At 32.1% G+C, this 17,935-nt stretch overlaps 1 protein-coding gene and 1 long non-coding RNA gene across 2 annotated transcripts; one reads left to right on the forward strand and one right to left on the reverse strand.

Moving 5' to 3' along the window:
* The first annotated feature begins 1,296 nt into the window (after positions 1 to 1,296).
* Positions 1,297 to 9,901, forward strand: LOC132718468 (uncharacterized). The gene is made up of 7 exons (XM_060702168.1): positions 1,297 to 3,908; positions 4,377 to 4,424; positions 6,267 to 6,326; positions 7,430 to 7,541; positions 7,929 to 8,051; positions 8,814 to 8,953; positions 9,417 to 9,901. The coding sequence occupies exons 1-7, from the start codon at positions 3,881 to 3,883 to the stop codon at positions 9,527 to 9,529; spliced, it is 624 nt and encodes a 207-aa protein (XP_060558151.1). The 5' UTR covers positions 1,297 to 3,880; the 3' UTR covers positions 9,530 to 9,901.
* A 3,655-nt stretch (positions 9,902 to 13,556) lies between these two features.
* Positions 13,557 to 17,119, reverse strand: LOC132718466 (uncharacterized). Its single transcript, XR_009624088.1, has 3 exons — positions 17,067 to 17,119; positions 16,555 to 16,728; positions 13,557 to 13,774 (listed from the first exon to the last, which is right to left on the reverse strand). It is a non-coding gene; the product is annotated as an uncharacterized LOC132718466 (long non-coding RNA).
* Between the last annotated feature and the right edge of the window lie 816 nt (positions 17,120 to 17,935).

Raw genomic sequence — 17,935 nt, forward strand, 5'->3', positions numbered from 1 at the left:
AAATCATACACAAGACAATTTATTCATATTATTAAGTAAACAATGGCATTGCAATTAGAATTTTTCAAAATACTCAATATGTCGGCACTGCAGCGGCCCGATGTCGGCCAATAGTCGGCATATTTTGCCGACATGCCGACATTAATCCTATATCGGGCCGATATAGTGATGCTGGCTGGGTAATGTTTTAATGTGGGAAGCCCAGTTATTATTTCGGTACGTATAACCCCGGTCTGTATCGGATTTTAAAAATAAATACGTTTTCTTTATTAAAGATGAATCATTTTGTTTCAAGATTTTAATGCAATATTTGATCATATTTATTTTTCTGTATATATGAAGTGGAAATCGACCTAGTTCACCATATAATGCCGTTAAATTAGTCGAACTTTTTACACAGAGTACTTGTCTCAGAAACTTATTGTGTATAAGTTCGATGTCAGCTGCCTTATGCATACCACATATTTCTGAGCCAAAAAATAGTATGGAACCAACCAATGAGTCAAACAATTTGCAAGTATAGTATAGTTATAGTATAGTATAGTATAGTATAGTATAGTATAGTATAGCATAGCATAGTATAGTATAGTATAGTATAGTATAGTATAGTATAGTATAGTATAGTATAGTATAGTATAGTATAGTATAGTATAGTATAGTATAGTATAGTATAGTATAGTATAGTATAGTATAGTATAGTATAGTATAGTATAGTATAGTATAGTATAGTATAGTATAGTATAGTATAGTATAGTATAGTATAGTATAGTATATAGTATATAGTATAGTATAGTATAGTATAGTATAGTATAGTATAGTATAGTATAGTATAGTATAGTATAGTATAGTATAGTATAGTATAGTATAGTATAGTATAGTATAGTATAGTATAGTATAGTATAGTATAGTATAGTATAGTATAGTATAGTATAGTATAGTATAGTATAGTATAGTATAGTATAGTATAGTATAGTATAGTATAGTATAGTATATAGTATAGTAAAGTATAGTATAGTATAGCATAGTATAATATAGTATAGTATATAGTTTAGAATAGTATAATATAGTATAGTTTAGTAAAGTATAGTATAGTATAGAATGGTGTAGTATAGTATAGTATAGTATAGTAAAGTATAGTATAGTATAGTATAGTATAGTATAGTATAGTATAGTAAAGTATAGTATAGTATAGTATAGTATATAGTATAGTATAGTATAGTATAGTATAGTATAGTATAGTATAGTATAGTATAGTATAGTATAGTATAGTATAGAAGTATTATTATAGACGGTGCTAGGGGCGTGAGGGATGTTGCACGTATCTATTATCCCTCATGTACAGACTCCATCAAACCGAGTTTGCAATTCTCTTGTAATTTTGTTGTGATTAATGCTTCCGAGGGATCACTTTGTTTCCAATTTTTTTATGTAAGTCAAGGATGAAGACGGTCAATATCCGTGCGAATTGGCAAATAATTTGAACATTTTACTAAAAAATACCAGATTTTAAGCAAGAGGCGATAAAAAAATGGCCTAATATTTAGTTTTTGAAACATTTTACAAGATGTAAGGCAAACATAATCATACACCTAAAATCCAATTTTTAAAGATGAAAATTACCATTTTGACGAGTGTTTTTGTAGTATATACAAAAGTTTTAGTTCCTTCCTCTTAAATATTAGATTGTTGTTTTCCCGTTGATTCATATCAATACTAACGTAAAGGCATACCAAACCCTTCTGGAAAATATTCCAGTGTAATTGTAACAACCGTACTATCGAACCTCCGATCTGCTGACATAATTGAAGATTGGTCTAGTCCTCGGCTCGAAACTACAAAGCATTGCAAATTATACTCTCTCATTAGTGCAATGAACGTCAGGTTATCGCCGTATGTCCCATCCTTAGACATATTATCAACGTATCCATCAACTGTCTCAACATGCACATAAGATTTATTAAAATATCGGTTTTCAATGATATGATGGACTGCTTTTTGACGTAAATTCGTCTCTGTATATTCTATGGAATGCCACAGTACATCCCCGAAGGAGAACTATATTTCCTATATAAATCCATAGCTTTCTTCTTCGTCGGCTTTTTGTGAATTTCCGACGAAGCTGAACCAATGTCCTTCTCCTCATTCGGCTGCTTCGTTAAATTCTGACGGAGAACAAATGGTGTTCTCCTTCGACGCTTCTTTTTTCTCCGACGAAGAAGAACTTTTGGTTGTCTTCTTCTTCGGGTCTTTGATTAATTTCCGAAGAAGAAGAACTTATATGTATATATATATGTGGAAATTCACAAACAGCCGACGAAGACGAAAGCAATGGATTTATATAGGAAAATATAGTTCTTCTTCGGGAATGTACTATGGCTTTCCATAATATTCCCATGTTACTTAATTGATGCAACGGCAAATTGGCAACTGCCATCCGGGATCGAATCAAATGCAATATCTAAACCTTCAGACAGCTCGAGGTTTTCGCCGTGCGTTAAAATCTGGTAATACGTTTTTCTATGGTTTTGCTTGTCTGAGCCGGACTGATTCAATTTCTCATTCGATGCATTTTCCACGTTGGTTTTTTCGTCGCTTTTCTAACGTAACGGTTAGTCTAGTTTTATTTTCGACTCCAACTTTTATAACGACACCAAGCTCCTGTTTTTTTAGTACTTTGAATTACACAAGATAATATCCCCATTTTTTTACTTCTTCGACTTTTCCCTTGACAATATATCTTTTAATTGGCACCGTTGATTTTCGAAAGGAAAGCGAATCAGTACTTTCTCTCCTCCTTTGTATTAGCTTGGCGGAATCCCATTTTTATCAGCGATTTGTATTTTTATTTGCTCGATGTTTTGTTTTCTTTATTTCACGACTACTACGCCGTTCCTTAGTGAACATGTGACTCCTTCCATAGTATGCGTTACTATGCCACTATGGCACGGTATAACAACACTACTAACCTGTAACTTCTAATAGGCCTACTTCTACTACTTATAGTAGTAAATTGAAGTTTTTTGCAACGGTCTTATTTAAGTAAACACACACACATGTGACGTATACGTTAGTATTTTCATTTTTATGCGCATTTTTCGGTAAGTGACAAATACGTTTTGGTGAGCAAAGAAATATGATAAACAAGATCAACAAGGAAAGGCGGCGTTCAATGAACGCAACCCCCATATGACCCAGCTACAAGAACCAGTGGCAAGGAGCCCAGGCGGACCCCAAACAAAAACAGGACAGGGCAAAGACAGAGCACGGACAAACTCAATCCAACCAAACGTATCACGATAATAAGTAGCCAGTAAGATACGGGGCACATACACGGCGTGACATCAGCACATAAGAAGAACGCTTATGATAGCGTTTATAGTGTCTATTATATTTAAAGTTGTTGTCTTAGAATCTTTATATTCGTATGTTCTATGTTTTTGAATTATATTTCGTATTAACAAAGAAATAACGGGGTCAATGTATAAATTTCAAATATAACTTATATAGTTTTCTTACAACGTGTTTCTTTTTAATCAACTTTTATCTTCCTGGTTTCTTTGTTTGATTGCATTGCAAAAGAATGAAGAAAAAACAGCACGATTGTCTTTCTAAACAATGGTGAAAGTCCGTCAGTTAACAATAGTTTTAAGTGGTGTCCCGAGTCATAATAACGCTGCGTGTAAACATACCTTTGATGTTTTCTGGTCGTTCTTCAGAAACAAAGAAATAATTATCAAAGCGGAAAATAAATTAATGAATAAATATACGGAGTACAATTGTACACTTTCGTTGTCCTATTTTAAGACAGATTATTCAATTAGTAATTATAAATGTATTTCAACGCGCACATGAAAGGACCATTAAACCATCTAGCGTAGAAATGTGGATAAGGATTTTACTCGGCACTGGTAAGATTTTTGAATATAATACTAAAGACATAAGAATAAAACATTGATAGAATATAATACTATAGACGACATAAGAATAAAACATGATAGAATATAATACTATAGACATAAGAATAAAACATTGTCTTCTTTCTAAACTTAAGTACGGGTCTTTCCACTAAAAAAAAGAATCGTAAGTTGGATGGGTTCGGCTTTACTTCGTTAAATAAATAAGTATATTAAGCAAGGGCATAAGAAGGGCTCTTAGAACTAGTATTTGAATACCGGAAGCTTTAAATTGTTTGACATCAACGCAAACTAGAAGTGTTATAAATTGATATAAATGAACATTTTCGGAACAATTATTATTGCTTTAAATAAAACTTTTGTGTGAGAACCAGCTATGTTTTATTTACTATTTCCACATTTATATATACAACATACATAAAATATACTTGTAACAGTCCTTTTAATTTTTCTGTGTTATAGCTTTGCTGTACACAGTGGAAGCTGCAGACTGTTATAACAAGTGTACATGTAAGTAAAATGTTTGCCTATATTCTACTTTGTTTCTAAACAAGTACATGTTAGTGCGACAATGAGTTCCACCGATAACAGACATATACAGCGCGCCAAAGCACGTATTCTTCTTGCATATAATGTCAAAACCAAAGAGAAACATAAAATTAAACTGACCCTTAAGTGTCATTGTTTCACAATTGATAAATTTTTAAGATAAAAAGATAAAAAAATGAAACTACAACTTCTATTATTGACATTGATTGTTTTCTAATGGTTAAGTGAAATACTAGTTCATGCACGTATTTGTGTGCGTGTATCATTTTCATAGATGTTGTTCTGAATAAAAATACAATGTATTTACAAGCGCCATTGGCTAAGTTAGCTTTCACGTTTAGGGGAACTTTATAGTATTACTTATAAATATTTTTAAAAGGTTTTATGGCCCTATATAAACGGTTGTTTGTAAATATTATAGCATAAAATCGGCTATTTTTCTCTCTTTTGCCCATGTTATAACGGGACCAAAACCATGTGTTAACATAGTCACGCGCTCTTGTTTTAGCCCGGTTTTACCTATGCGCAATACATACAGGGCCAAGTAAACAAACAAAAAATGACGATTTGGCCTGTTTGCCAAAGCGTTATATTGAAATTATTGTCGAGGGCCTCAATCGCATAACGGCAAGCAGCATTCAAGTAACTATGCCATAGACATCGCCGCTAATCTTGGTTGTCACCCTTTCTAAGAAACGGACAGTTGTCAATGTAAACAAATAAATGTCATTCAGTTAAACCCTCAAGTTAACTTACAAAACAAGATAACACAAAATGAATATGAGAAAATGTTGTTTTATTGATGTTTATATTGATAAATGCTCTTTATATTTCTTTGAGAGAATAATGTCTAGTGTCTGATATTCTTTTATAAACTGGTGGGCTTGAAATAAAAACGATTCTGATGTCACTGATCTTTTTTCTGCCGTCAATCTGAAATCATTCTAAGAATTTCTGAGGGTCATGTTTTGTCTTGGGCAAAGTAATTTAATGTTGTTTTTTTTTTTTAGTTAATAAATCTCCAATGATAAGCTTTGTTAAATCAATTTTCGAACGGTTCTGAGCATTTGAATTTCCCAAGTAGTTGACCCCGGAAAAAAACGCATACGTAAAACATGTAGAATTGGATAAATACCGTCCAAGCACAAGGATTTGTGTGTTTTGTATTAAATATACATCATGAATCTAAATTTTATGCTATAATAGCGTCAACGCACGTTTATTTCGTGTGATAAAGTCTGCAGAGTTCCTCGGAACAGTTGGAGCCCTCGCCCTATCGGGCTCGGGCACCAACCGTTCCGCGGGACTCTGCAGACGTTCAGACGTTATAACACGGAAAAACGTGCGTTAACCCTATATTATCCAAGCCGCTAGGTTATATTGCAAACAACCATATAACCATATAACGGCCATATAACCTGAAATATTTATAACGAATTTATAATACAGCAAGCATTAATTTTTAGAGGAATAAAGCGAGATTTCTTTATAAATCGGCAGCAGCAGTGCATATAAAACTATATAAAAGTCACGATTACCCAATGAAAAGGGACGTTACAAACGTGCAGTATTATCATACTTTATTTATAATTAACTACCTTATATAGTCACCCTTTAATTATATTGCTGCCTGCTTTGAAACTTAGACTTTTGACAATTGTCTGTGATACGCGGGCTTCACAACATAACATATGATTCCTTTCCCAAATTCAATTTATTTGGTTCCGAGGAGGGGTGGGGTAGAAACCCAACATAATTTTAGAATTTCAGGTCGTATTATGAATTTTAAATTTCTTTTTTTAGCTTCACAAATATGCTTAGACGATGGTTCATGCTACGAGCAGTCGGAACTAACCTATTGTGGTATGCTAACTTAAAAATCCTGTAACTCATTTTTTATGGTTTTATATCATAAATATGATGCTCAAATGAAAATTTATCAATATTGTAAGTTTCAAAAAGCATCATTTGTAAAGATATTACCAAATTTACATTTCATTTAAATAAAAGGAGGTAATTAGAAATTTATTTTTTATAAAGTCTAAGGCATCTTTTAAAATAAGAAATGAATGCAATTAAGATAATGATTACATATAATGCAAATAAATATTTGCAGTACATATTTTACATATTCATGTATGTTTGAAAATCGTTTTAGAAGCATAATTATATACATATATTAAATTTCACTTAAGTGTGGTTACATCCTCAGGCTCGCCCATATGGTCTCTTTCCGATGGCGAGGGTAAAAAGAACCCAAACACACACATAGTAACATCTTAAATCATAACATACAGGATCTTTAAACAGTCTTGTTAAAATGGTATGCTAACTTAGACAGTAACGTTTTCAAGCTACACAAAAAGCGTGTGAACCCAGCTTCTTATAAAATAATGCGGAACTGTGAAATTCTCAGTGACTGGAAACAAATGGGAATTCTGACATCAATATAAAAATATATCAATAATTATTATACTTATTTAAATAAAAACAATTAATACAAAATATCATGACCTCAAATTTTCTTTTATGGGGGTTACTTGCTTTAAATTGCTGTCTGAAAGTGTCTGACATTTATCCTTTGACACTTAATTAAACAAAAAAGTAAGCCGCAGTTGCTAAGCAACTACCCACAATGCAATGCAATGCAACAGGATGTATAAAAACATGGCTTCTAAAACCAGGATGTAAATTATTATGGTATCCTGCATTTACAAGTATAACTTTCCCTCAATAAACGGATTTAAGTTATATTCCTCAGCAGTTACAAAACCCTGATTATAACTTTATGAAAATAAAGTCAAGCTTTAAAGTAAGGGTCTATCTGTCTCTATAAGAGTTACTAAGGACTAGGGGGGTATTAAATAATGTTTAAGGTATCATTTACTGTCATTATACTTTGTTTTAACGAGTCTCGTATAAATGAGTTTCGTTGTTGTTGTTGTTATATTAACTCTCATTCATAGGGTTCAGATGGCCAGATTATTTGTACTGTGAAAGAGGACATACTTGCTGTGATGAGTTTAGTTGTTGTCGTACCGGGTACATTTGCAGAAAAAGGAACTGCGTCGTCGATAAGTAAGAACTTTGAGTTCTTGTGTAGATCTAATGTATCAATAATAATTTGTTGGGAAAATAAATATCGATCACTTTTTATATGTTTATTTCTGTTAGCGCATTATCTTCTGATAGTAATGCAATGCAATATTACAATAATAATAAGTATAACAATGACGTAACGTTATAAAAGTGCCGAAAACATCAAAAATACAAAGTAGCACGGAAAATGAAATATTCTTATACTATAATTACAAGTATTGAATTGTAAGAAATATGCTTATAATAAAATTTCTATTTCAGGAAGGTATTTTTTAAAATTTATATTGACAAATTATAGAAGTAAATTAAATGTTTGCATTACTAATGAGTATTTTTTAGAATACTTAAATAATAGTCATCTTCTAGTTCGACGACAAGATCAACACAGCCAACAAGAAGACGGTGGTCACATAGAATATCTACTGTCAAACCTAAAACATATTCAACACGAAGACCAATAACACTTTTCCCAAGACTCGCAACAAACAGGTAAATAAAAAAGTTAAATGTTCCCCAAATGTTAAGCGAAATATCTATGTTTAATTTAATTTAATCACTAAGCTTTGCGGGCAGCACATCGTCCGTGCCATCCGTGGCATTTCAAGATTGAAAGATAAACGGGTCAATTTCATGATATTTTGCAGGATAAAAATCAATCTTTTAGAAACAAATTGTTAACGATTGTATTTTGATTGTTAAACGTCTCAGCAAAATAACGCCTGCCTTTTGACATACATTAATTCTAGAGACATAACGACAGACATGTGTATATATGTTCTTATTTGTCGACTATGGTTATTTTAATTGCAGAAAAGAAACATTCACCTGGTCACATAAATCAATATATTTTAAATGGTGTTAAATTTTTTTACTGCATGTCAATGTTTTATGTCTGTTCATTCCTTTATAAAAACGAATTGTAACAAAGCGATTATGGCCGTAGAAAAATTAAAACAATAACGAAAACCATTAGAAATATTTATGAGTAGAAATAGTCAAAGCATTAGCTTAATAAGTGGTGCAATAATCGCTTCATTTTAAAATATGTCTCTGGGATTAAATAATTTCAGATAAAATATAATGATAAATGTATATTTGTTTTTAACCATTTTTCTCGAGGGATGTATCATTTCCAGAATTCACATGACCATGCCAAACTTGATGTGACAAAAATAAACAAAATATACATGAAACACAATAGATATATTACTTACATACGACGTAATTCAAACATATGTTATGATATTTCAGCTACACGTTTACTGTACCTAAATACAGCTACAGTTCCTCTACTAGTAGGTACAGATACCGCTTTCCAATCATCGGAGGTACTATAGTAATTGTAAGCCTCATAAATGTTCTTATGTGTGTTTGCTGCAAAAAATTTAAAGGTGTGTTTAGAAATTTTATATTCCACGTGTAGTAAATTGTGTTTGATTATCGTGACAATTTGACAAATAGGTGTTCATTCTAAACGAAAATCATTGAAAAATGCAATAATATCTCATTATAAATGTTATATTCTTACTTTATCAGATACTTAAGCTTAGAAGCAAATTAGTTTTCCAATTTAAATCTGGAGTGTAATCATGGAAAGTATATTTTAATTTAACAAATATTTATTCCATTACACCTATATAAATGTAACATTTTTTCTAAACAGAGGTCTGTCGAAGACTTCCAAATCATCATAATACCAGTTCATTTGTTACAAATGTGGTCCGTCCAAAATTATATTTGCATTTTATTACAATATGCATTCTTTTATCAATGTAAGCAAAAATTTATTATCAAGATTAAGTTGTTTGTTTGCTATGTTTTTGTTTGTATGTTTTTTAGTCTTTTTATTTGCAGATCAAGGCAGTCGTCAAATAAGAAATGGGCGTATAATAACAACCCCGACCAATACATACTTATATGCACCAACTCATGGAAACCCTGCTACAAATGCGGCATCCAGTATTTAAAGATCAGATATTTCGGTTTCTATCAACGAGTTATGTTCTTCAAGCTACAGAGAATTTTTTAACATCATCATTTTATATACTCGTAGATATAATATATTACATATATGAGCCGCGTCACGACAAAACCAACATCCGCGCAGTCTGATCAAAATGCGCAGGCTGGTCTGGATTCATGCTGGTCGCAAACGCATTACGTTGGTTTTGTTATGGCGCGGCTCATATAATTTATATACATTTGTTTGAAGATAAGTTTTCGTGATTGATATACTAGTAATTGTGGACAAGATTACGGCTTTGATTTGATACAAGAATGTAAACCTGTGTTTACTTGATAAAAAGATGGACTTTTTTTTGTAAAATATCTGAAATATTTTTTCTAGTTCTTGTCATTTTAAGTGTATTTAACATTCAACGTGTGTATGGAAATATGTCGTCAAAATATAGAATTTTCTTACTCATTTTGAACTTTGGTAGATCGTGGGCGATAAAATAGTAAATTCTGTATTTTTTCTTAGTAATACAGCTCCTGGATTTTCAGACTATATATATGTTTCTGATTTTTGAAGATTTATCTTACTCTTGCCTTTCACTCATCTACGGGCACGTTACTTTGAAGTTGTATGCTACAATTCAATATACAGGGAAAATCAATGATAGAATTTATCTCAACTTTGCATGATGACATACACATTTTAAGCGAATCATAAAGGGACGTCTAACTCGTTCTTGAGTTATCTTACCTTGAATTTGAAAAAAAAACTGCTTATTTCAACTGACAAATGAATGACAGTTATGTTTAGCAGGGACTTATTGTTACTGCTTCGTTCAGAGCAGAACTCCAAAACCATACAAATTAATGACTTGAAACTTAAGATAATATCTAGGCCAAGAACAAGAACTCTGTTTGGCTCCGTTTCATATTGTTATTATCTCCCTTTATTTTTTTCTTCTTTTATGTCCATAGTTTACATGGGATTGACTTACAACCAGGACTTATGCAAAGATCAAGAACCATAATAAGCTCAAGTCCTTTTTATAATTGTCTCCCTTTGTTTAGTTTTAAATTATTTTGCACAACCTAAAAACTCTAAAACTACTTAGAACTTTAGAGATAAAAAACAAGATAAGGAGACATGCAGAAGCAGAATTTCACACTCTCAAAAGAAGAAATTCTTTTTGGGATAATGATCCAACGAAAACGAATGAAACATTAAATTTTATTTTTCTTATTGCAAAAAGATATATTTACACGTGTAGGATAATAACCAAAATTTTAACATACAAACTTTTTATTAAACGTTAGTTTTCCATTATAATGTAGAAAGGTATATCCAATATTCTTCCTGTAACTGGCATAAATTTTCTGAGTGTTTCAAGAGTGTTTTCTTGGCCTTATCTTAAAAATAATATAATAAATATATTTTTGGTGACACATCATGAAAAAGCTTCAGACAACTAGTATATCATGCATACATATTTTACACTTCTAATGCTGATAAGATATGATATAATGTTGATATGATACAGAATCATATAGATATTAAGATTGCTGGAACTATGGGCTGTGCCACCTGTATGTTGGCTCATCGTGAAGTCGGGGGTACTCCTGACTCCCGACACATTTGGAGGTCGATGGTCGGGAGTGCAACTGGCACGGCCTGGGGCGCGCGTTGTCGCAGGAAGACCGCTTCTAGGTACCAGGTCGTGCTCTGGTTGAGTTCAGGTCCACGATAGAGTGGGCAGAGACTATCAGTTCCGGCTGATTTTTAATATTATTTGAATCTTCTTATGTTTTATGTAATTGGGAGCTTTGAAAAACTACCTTTTCTTCGAAGATTATTATAAAGGGAAATAAATAAGTTAACGTATGTTAGGAAATTTATAGTAGTTATCCTTCTTTATGAGACATGACTTTTTAGAAGCATAGCAATGCTAATGTATGTGGAATTTTGTCATTTTCTTTCTTTTACAAGATTTTCATTTTTTGCATTTATACACAAATTTAAGCTACTCCAATAATTACATATAAAGATCCTGTGATGAGAGTAGTATTTTGATCAACTATCTCGTTAGGAGACATGAAATGTGGTTTATTTTAATTGAGATAATCCTTGTCCACGGTGTTTATAAGTATACCTACCATATATGTGAACTACACATAACATAATACTTTTATATAATACTTTTTTACTCTTTCCACGGGAAGACCTAATTTGTTTTTCGTATACACTTTTCGTTTAGGTTATCTTGCTTGGACAATTTGGAGGACCGGATGAAAAAAATATATAAATAAACTGTATATAAATGAAAGTAAAACTATCTCAAAAACCATCTGTTCATAATTATTATATAATGCAAGTATAAACCATTGTTTTCTTTTTAACGTTCTATTATCTCATCAATTTCAAAATTTATACTATAAATGTAATGTGAAAATCTTATGTCTCCTTTTTTTAATGTTTAATGATTTACTGTATGATGTGTATTTGTATGGTTATGTACGATTGTATGATTTCGATTTATTAATAAATGGGGTTCCACATTTGTGGACCTGAAGCTGAAAAATAAAAGAATTTCACAATATCTGCTCCTGTTTTTGAATTATGTCCAATTATTTTACTTCGAAATCATTTGCTCAAAGCATTACTCTAAAACTATCGAAAAGATAAACTTGAAAAAAAATGATGAAAAGATAACTCGAAGAAGTGCAATGACCAGGTTTCAGTATTGTACATCTATAATTACTTTAAGCATAAGTATTCATTAGCTTGAGGTTAACCAGGCTTTTTTTACCGTATACCAGTATTAAATGTAATATATACGGAATGTGTACGATGGTGTTGAGTTTTTACTGAACACGATTAATAATGAGGATAAAAATAATATGTTTGAAATTAAAATATGTTAGACGTCTGATATTTCTTATATTAACTGCATTATACCCTTTTAATCCTTTAGAAAGGTCTAACGTGTGTTTAATTATGTTTGAATGATACATTTAGAGAATGTTAGATATGTTTGTTTCATTTTACGCCTTTTCCCAACAGTATTTCAGTCATATAGGCGGGTAGTTCCCTAACCATCGCTCCTGGAGAGTTACACCAGTACAAGACTACCTTCCTCCGCGCTAAACTGCCAAAGCATCTCCCGGGGATCGAACCCACGCCAGAGAGGTAACTGGATTAGAAGTCATCGACTCTAACCCCTCGACCACGGAAATGTTAGATGTAAACAAGTGGAGAAAAAACGCTGAATCGAAAAGGTAGCAAAATGTAAACAAAGAAGTAACAAAGTCACTAATTAAACCAATTGCAAGAGTAAAATAAGCAAAAGATATACTTCATAAACATGGTGAAAGTTATCAAAAATAAAAAAAAAATTGACAAATAAATATTTTAAAGCATTTCCATTTGGAGACTTTATTGGGTCTTTAAGCAGTGTACGGAGAGCGGATGTTTACGCCACTCAAGATATGGGCGAACCTAACTTGGATTGGGATTTGTGGTTTTTTCCACATTTGACTATTTTACATATATAGACTGCATATCATAGACAGATGTATACTGCAAACAGCATATGAGAAGAACTATCAATACATGGGAGCCTGCTAAAACATACATACATATTTTATGAAAATAATCACTCTAGTATAATAACATTCAATACAGTTATTTATTTATTAAAATTATCTGAAATGAACCAGTTTCCTTTAACTAGCTGGTTAACTTTCGTCATTATGAATATATTGAACCATTCCAACAACTTTACTTCAAATATGATTTCACTAAAATTTGCATTAGCGTTGCTGATACACACAAATGTATGTTTTACAACTTGACTAATAACCGGTATTAACTTCTGATCTTGTTTAGTCATTTGATGTAAGCAGATATGGAGATTCATTTACATATAACATAAATTGTTCTGGTATAGGAAATGGCGAAAAATAGCGTCCTGAAGCAAATCCTTTGTCAAAGATAAATATATGTGTTTTATAAAAGATATTTTAGGAAAAACAACAACAGCGAAAACATAATATTTTATTGTATATAACTACATGTATAACGAAACAATCACAACCTTAAAAAACCTATATAGACTTAACAATACAGTGACTGATACATACATGTATATTGGATGATTAAACAATTGTTATGGTCAATTCTGTATGGATAAAGGAACAATAAAGCAGAAAATATCTTTGCCGTTATCATCTTGGACTTCCCACTTCACAGCCAGTCGTAACTGAAATAAAACAACTATTTTATGTCAATAACTGTAATTGAGATAATTTTGAGATATCATCTAAATATAAGTAAATATTTGAAATATATAAAGCAAAATATGATAAATAATAATAAGCTTATTCAGATGGTCAAGATATGTTTTTTGTGTTTCGAGTTATAATTGCGAAGAAATGCTTTCTTCTTGTAAATAAGGCGGACGCACCAGAGGTTCGGGAACAGGACTACGTCTCACACTTGATATTATTAACTTTATGGATAGCTCGTATAATTCCGCAAGCTTTCTATTGATAGAATTCTTGTTTGCAACACGTCTTAATTAATTATCTTATTTAATTAATTTTATAAGGCAAGGAAGGTATTACAATAATATGGACTTTATTAGTGTAAGTCCTAGAGAGAAACTAAAATTACATCGACGATAGTACTCATATGACGAATAAATCCCCGATAAAACCGGAAGTTGATAATATATCATTTTTATGCATCGTGCTTATTTTTTAGTATACTTAACAAAAATGAAATGAAATACTCAGTATGTTAATTAACTATAGTAACCAAGCTAATAAAGAACACACCACAACGTATTACAGGCGCTAGTGATGACAGATTGCTGCCGCGATGTCAGCACTAGGAACCATTTCATTGCTAAAGATTTGCTTCCTACTATCAGGTTATTTTGGACTCGTTTCCATATTTCATAATAGAATGTCTTTAGCGGTTTTAAAATGGTAGCTTTGTCCGTGGAAAGGGTTGTTTTTTGTACTAAATATCTCAAGTGTGTATGCAGAAATGTATTTTAAGGCAGCCAGTGATGACAGAAACGCTTCGATAGTTTCTGACAGGAAATTTAGATCACTCTCGGGTAACAGGTTTTAGCGACATAAATCAGTATCAAAGATTATTATAAAATGGTCGGGTCACACTTTATCAATAAAATTTAGAAATAATATTACTATATAATATGGATAAGTTTTGTTCTTTTGGGATAGTTATGTGAAATGGCTAATGAAATATGATAAACAAGATCAACAAGGAAAAGCGGCGTTTAAAGAACGCAACCCCCACATTACCCAGCAACAAGAACCAGTGGCAAATGAAGCTTTGCAAAAATACAAATAAAATGTGCCAAAAAATGTGACATTTCTTGGTAAGGGTGGCTAATAATCAGATCAAATGGATGCCGAACTTTATTCTAATTGCTTATATTCTGAAATTAATGTAGTTTTAATTTTACATTTTGGGAGAAATGATACTACACCAACACTTTACCAAGAGATATATTCAATCGAATGCCAGTTATTATTAAAGGACTCCATTAAAAAAAAATTATGCGGGTGAAACACATATAAGAGGAAATTTTACAACATGTCCTGGATTGACAAAAGAAATATTTGAGAAACAGCGCCAAAACATGAAATGAGTTAGTTGAATTATTGAATTGAAACAGCAGTGCAAAATTATCTGATTGGGGGGACATATTCGTAAATTGCCAGAAAGTTGATAAAGTGTTCTTTTCTGCGTGAGGGATGTTGCACCTTTTCATTATCAATCAGGTACAGACACAGTGTGACGAAACATTTGCCTATGAAAGATGACCCACATTGTTCAACCCGATCTGGCAAGGTAATTGGAAGTGAGTCGGACAGTGTGTGGGCGAGCATTATCCTACATTTGAATAAAATCTTGACCCACTTTTTCTGCATATGGTAAGAATCTTGCGACAATACGTTTCTGCTGTCATTGTCTCGATGTCAAAAACATGGAGGTCCGTTTTGATATTGACTCCCTTTCCTTCCCATGCCATGAGAGACCTTCTGTAATATCGGTCGTGCTCCGAGACCAAAGTAGGTTCAAAGCTTTAACTTAGTCTTCTTCACACTCCATCTGTGAAGTCGAGGCAAAATCTAGACTTATCAGTTAACAATTGCAGTGTCTCCATTTCACATGATCACGCTTTCTCTATCAAGGGTACACGAATGACAGGAATGTGCCATTCATACCAGCATCATGCAATCAATCCCTTGGGTAGATACCCGTATATTTGTTAATAAAGTCAGGAAACGTTCAGGAAACAATTGCACCGGACCTGAACAACACTCTATCGGTCTTGTGCAACTAGAACGGCTACTATCGTATAAATGTGCTACATTTCCTCCCATTTGGAAACGATTCCACACTCTGGGAAACATTGTTGCGGGCAACCTACCTCTGAGCATGCCTGTCTGCTAGACTGCTACATGAGAACTGGACACGGAGGGGAACACCAACAACACTGAACGCCGAACAATCCCTTGCGGATGAAAACATGCGAACATTGATTTCATTGATTGCATGAAAACTTTATACAGACTTTATACAGCCGCCACACGGCACAAACAATTCGGTTGTGAGCTTGTTATAACTCCTAATTAAAGTGACGAAAGTCCTCATTAGGCTTTCATAACTCATGACCATAGTTAGCTTTCTTATTCTAGAACATAAATTTTGACACCAAATAAGTTGTCATTTTGATTCCAGCACTTCTGTTATCATCGGCAGTCTTGAAAATTCATTTCTGCCAAAAATGTATTTTCACTACGACCGGGCTAATTTGTAGGCGTGATATACTACTTTGGGATTGATAGGGTTATTAATTTTATGTAACCCATATTTAGTTAGTATGAGATATCTTTAATATGTTTGTTTTTCTTCCCTCGAATACCAACAACATTAATTATTTTAAGCGGGGCCTGGACATTTTTATTCCTATATAATCATGTAAGTTATTTATGATATTACCTGTGGGTATGATGGACTGCAGTAAACATAATTAGTGTACATGTCAGTTACACCGGAAGTAACGGGACATTTCAAGTTGTGGTTGTTGCAGCAGTCTGAAGGGACCGGAAATGGCACTGGGCACACCGCCAATTATTCCATGTACAACCGTCTTTGCTGCTACTGAGTTTTCCACTAAACAGAGGTAAACATAAATATATCAGCTCTAGATTTTCACATTTGAGTTATATGAAAAACGAACAACATCAAAAAATAATTTAAAAAAAATAACGCACCGAAATTTATTAGTGGTTAAATATAATTCCAAACTTTAACTTCATGAATTGAATCCGTGGGGTTGACGTCTATATGCAAATGAAATCGAGTGTAAATGAATATTTTGGAAATAAGTCGGATAATTGCGAAAGAAAATACCGTCAAAAATTTATATGAATACAACTTTTGGAATCAACATTATATTAAGGCTATGGTAAAGATACAAAATTCATAGATTCATGAAAATATTAGCTTACAAGCTGTGAAGTTAACTTTTGCTGTGTAGTTTGTTCCATGATGGAGTACACACAAGGGTCACTGTTCACATGGAGACAAATCTAGAGAATTTATTTTACCACCTAGAGAACCTGCAATAAAAATAGACAAATAAAATAGTGCAATTCTGAAATAAACGAACTTTAATTATATTATAATTTTGTCCTCTGTCTTAAGCGATTAAAGTTAATAAAGGTCTTATGATAATAAATCAAACAAAGGATTGATAAAGTTACCCTTTATATCTTTATCATAACTGATAAATTACTCTCTATATATATATGATAACACGCCTAAACGAACTTATTACACATTTTAACATTAATAATGCTAAATATTGAATGGTATATTTAATCAAATGTATTTCATTTTTATGTACAAAAACAGAAACTATAAGTACAACTCGACTTTGCCAAACATGTACATGTTTTACAAAAGAACATATATAAACAATATCCCCCACCCCTAAGAATAAGTTTACTGCATTGACAACGCCTTTGAGTTTTGTTGAAAATATAACTGTAGGGTGAAACTGATAATTCATTGCTTCCAAAGTTGTACTTTCTTAACGTCGCTAACAAAATAAAGCATCTAAGCATATAGTGCTCAGTAAGTTTGTCATAAACTGTATCAAAAAAATCAAATTTTTAATATAATTTTTAAAAAAGTATATTTTATTTTATAAGCCTAATTTTATTTTGTAAGAAAAAAAGCATAATAAAAAAAAGTTACCACGTCTTTTTAAATTTATATTTCCCAAAAAATATCCTACAGTCAGGAAAAAAAAAAAACGATCAACACTTTAAACCCAAGCCATCATTGAATAAATTTTTAGGGATTTGTTTCTTCC

Source organism: Ruditapes philippinarum, unplaced genomic scaffold, assembly GCF_026571515.1.
Source record: "Ruditapes philippinarum isolate M1 unplaced genomic scaffold, ASM2657151v2 ctg12177_1_1_1_1, whole genome shotgun sequence".
Lineage (NCBI taxonomy): Eukaryota > Metazoa > Mollusca > Bivalvia > Venerida > Veneridae > Ruditapes > Ruditapes philippinarum.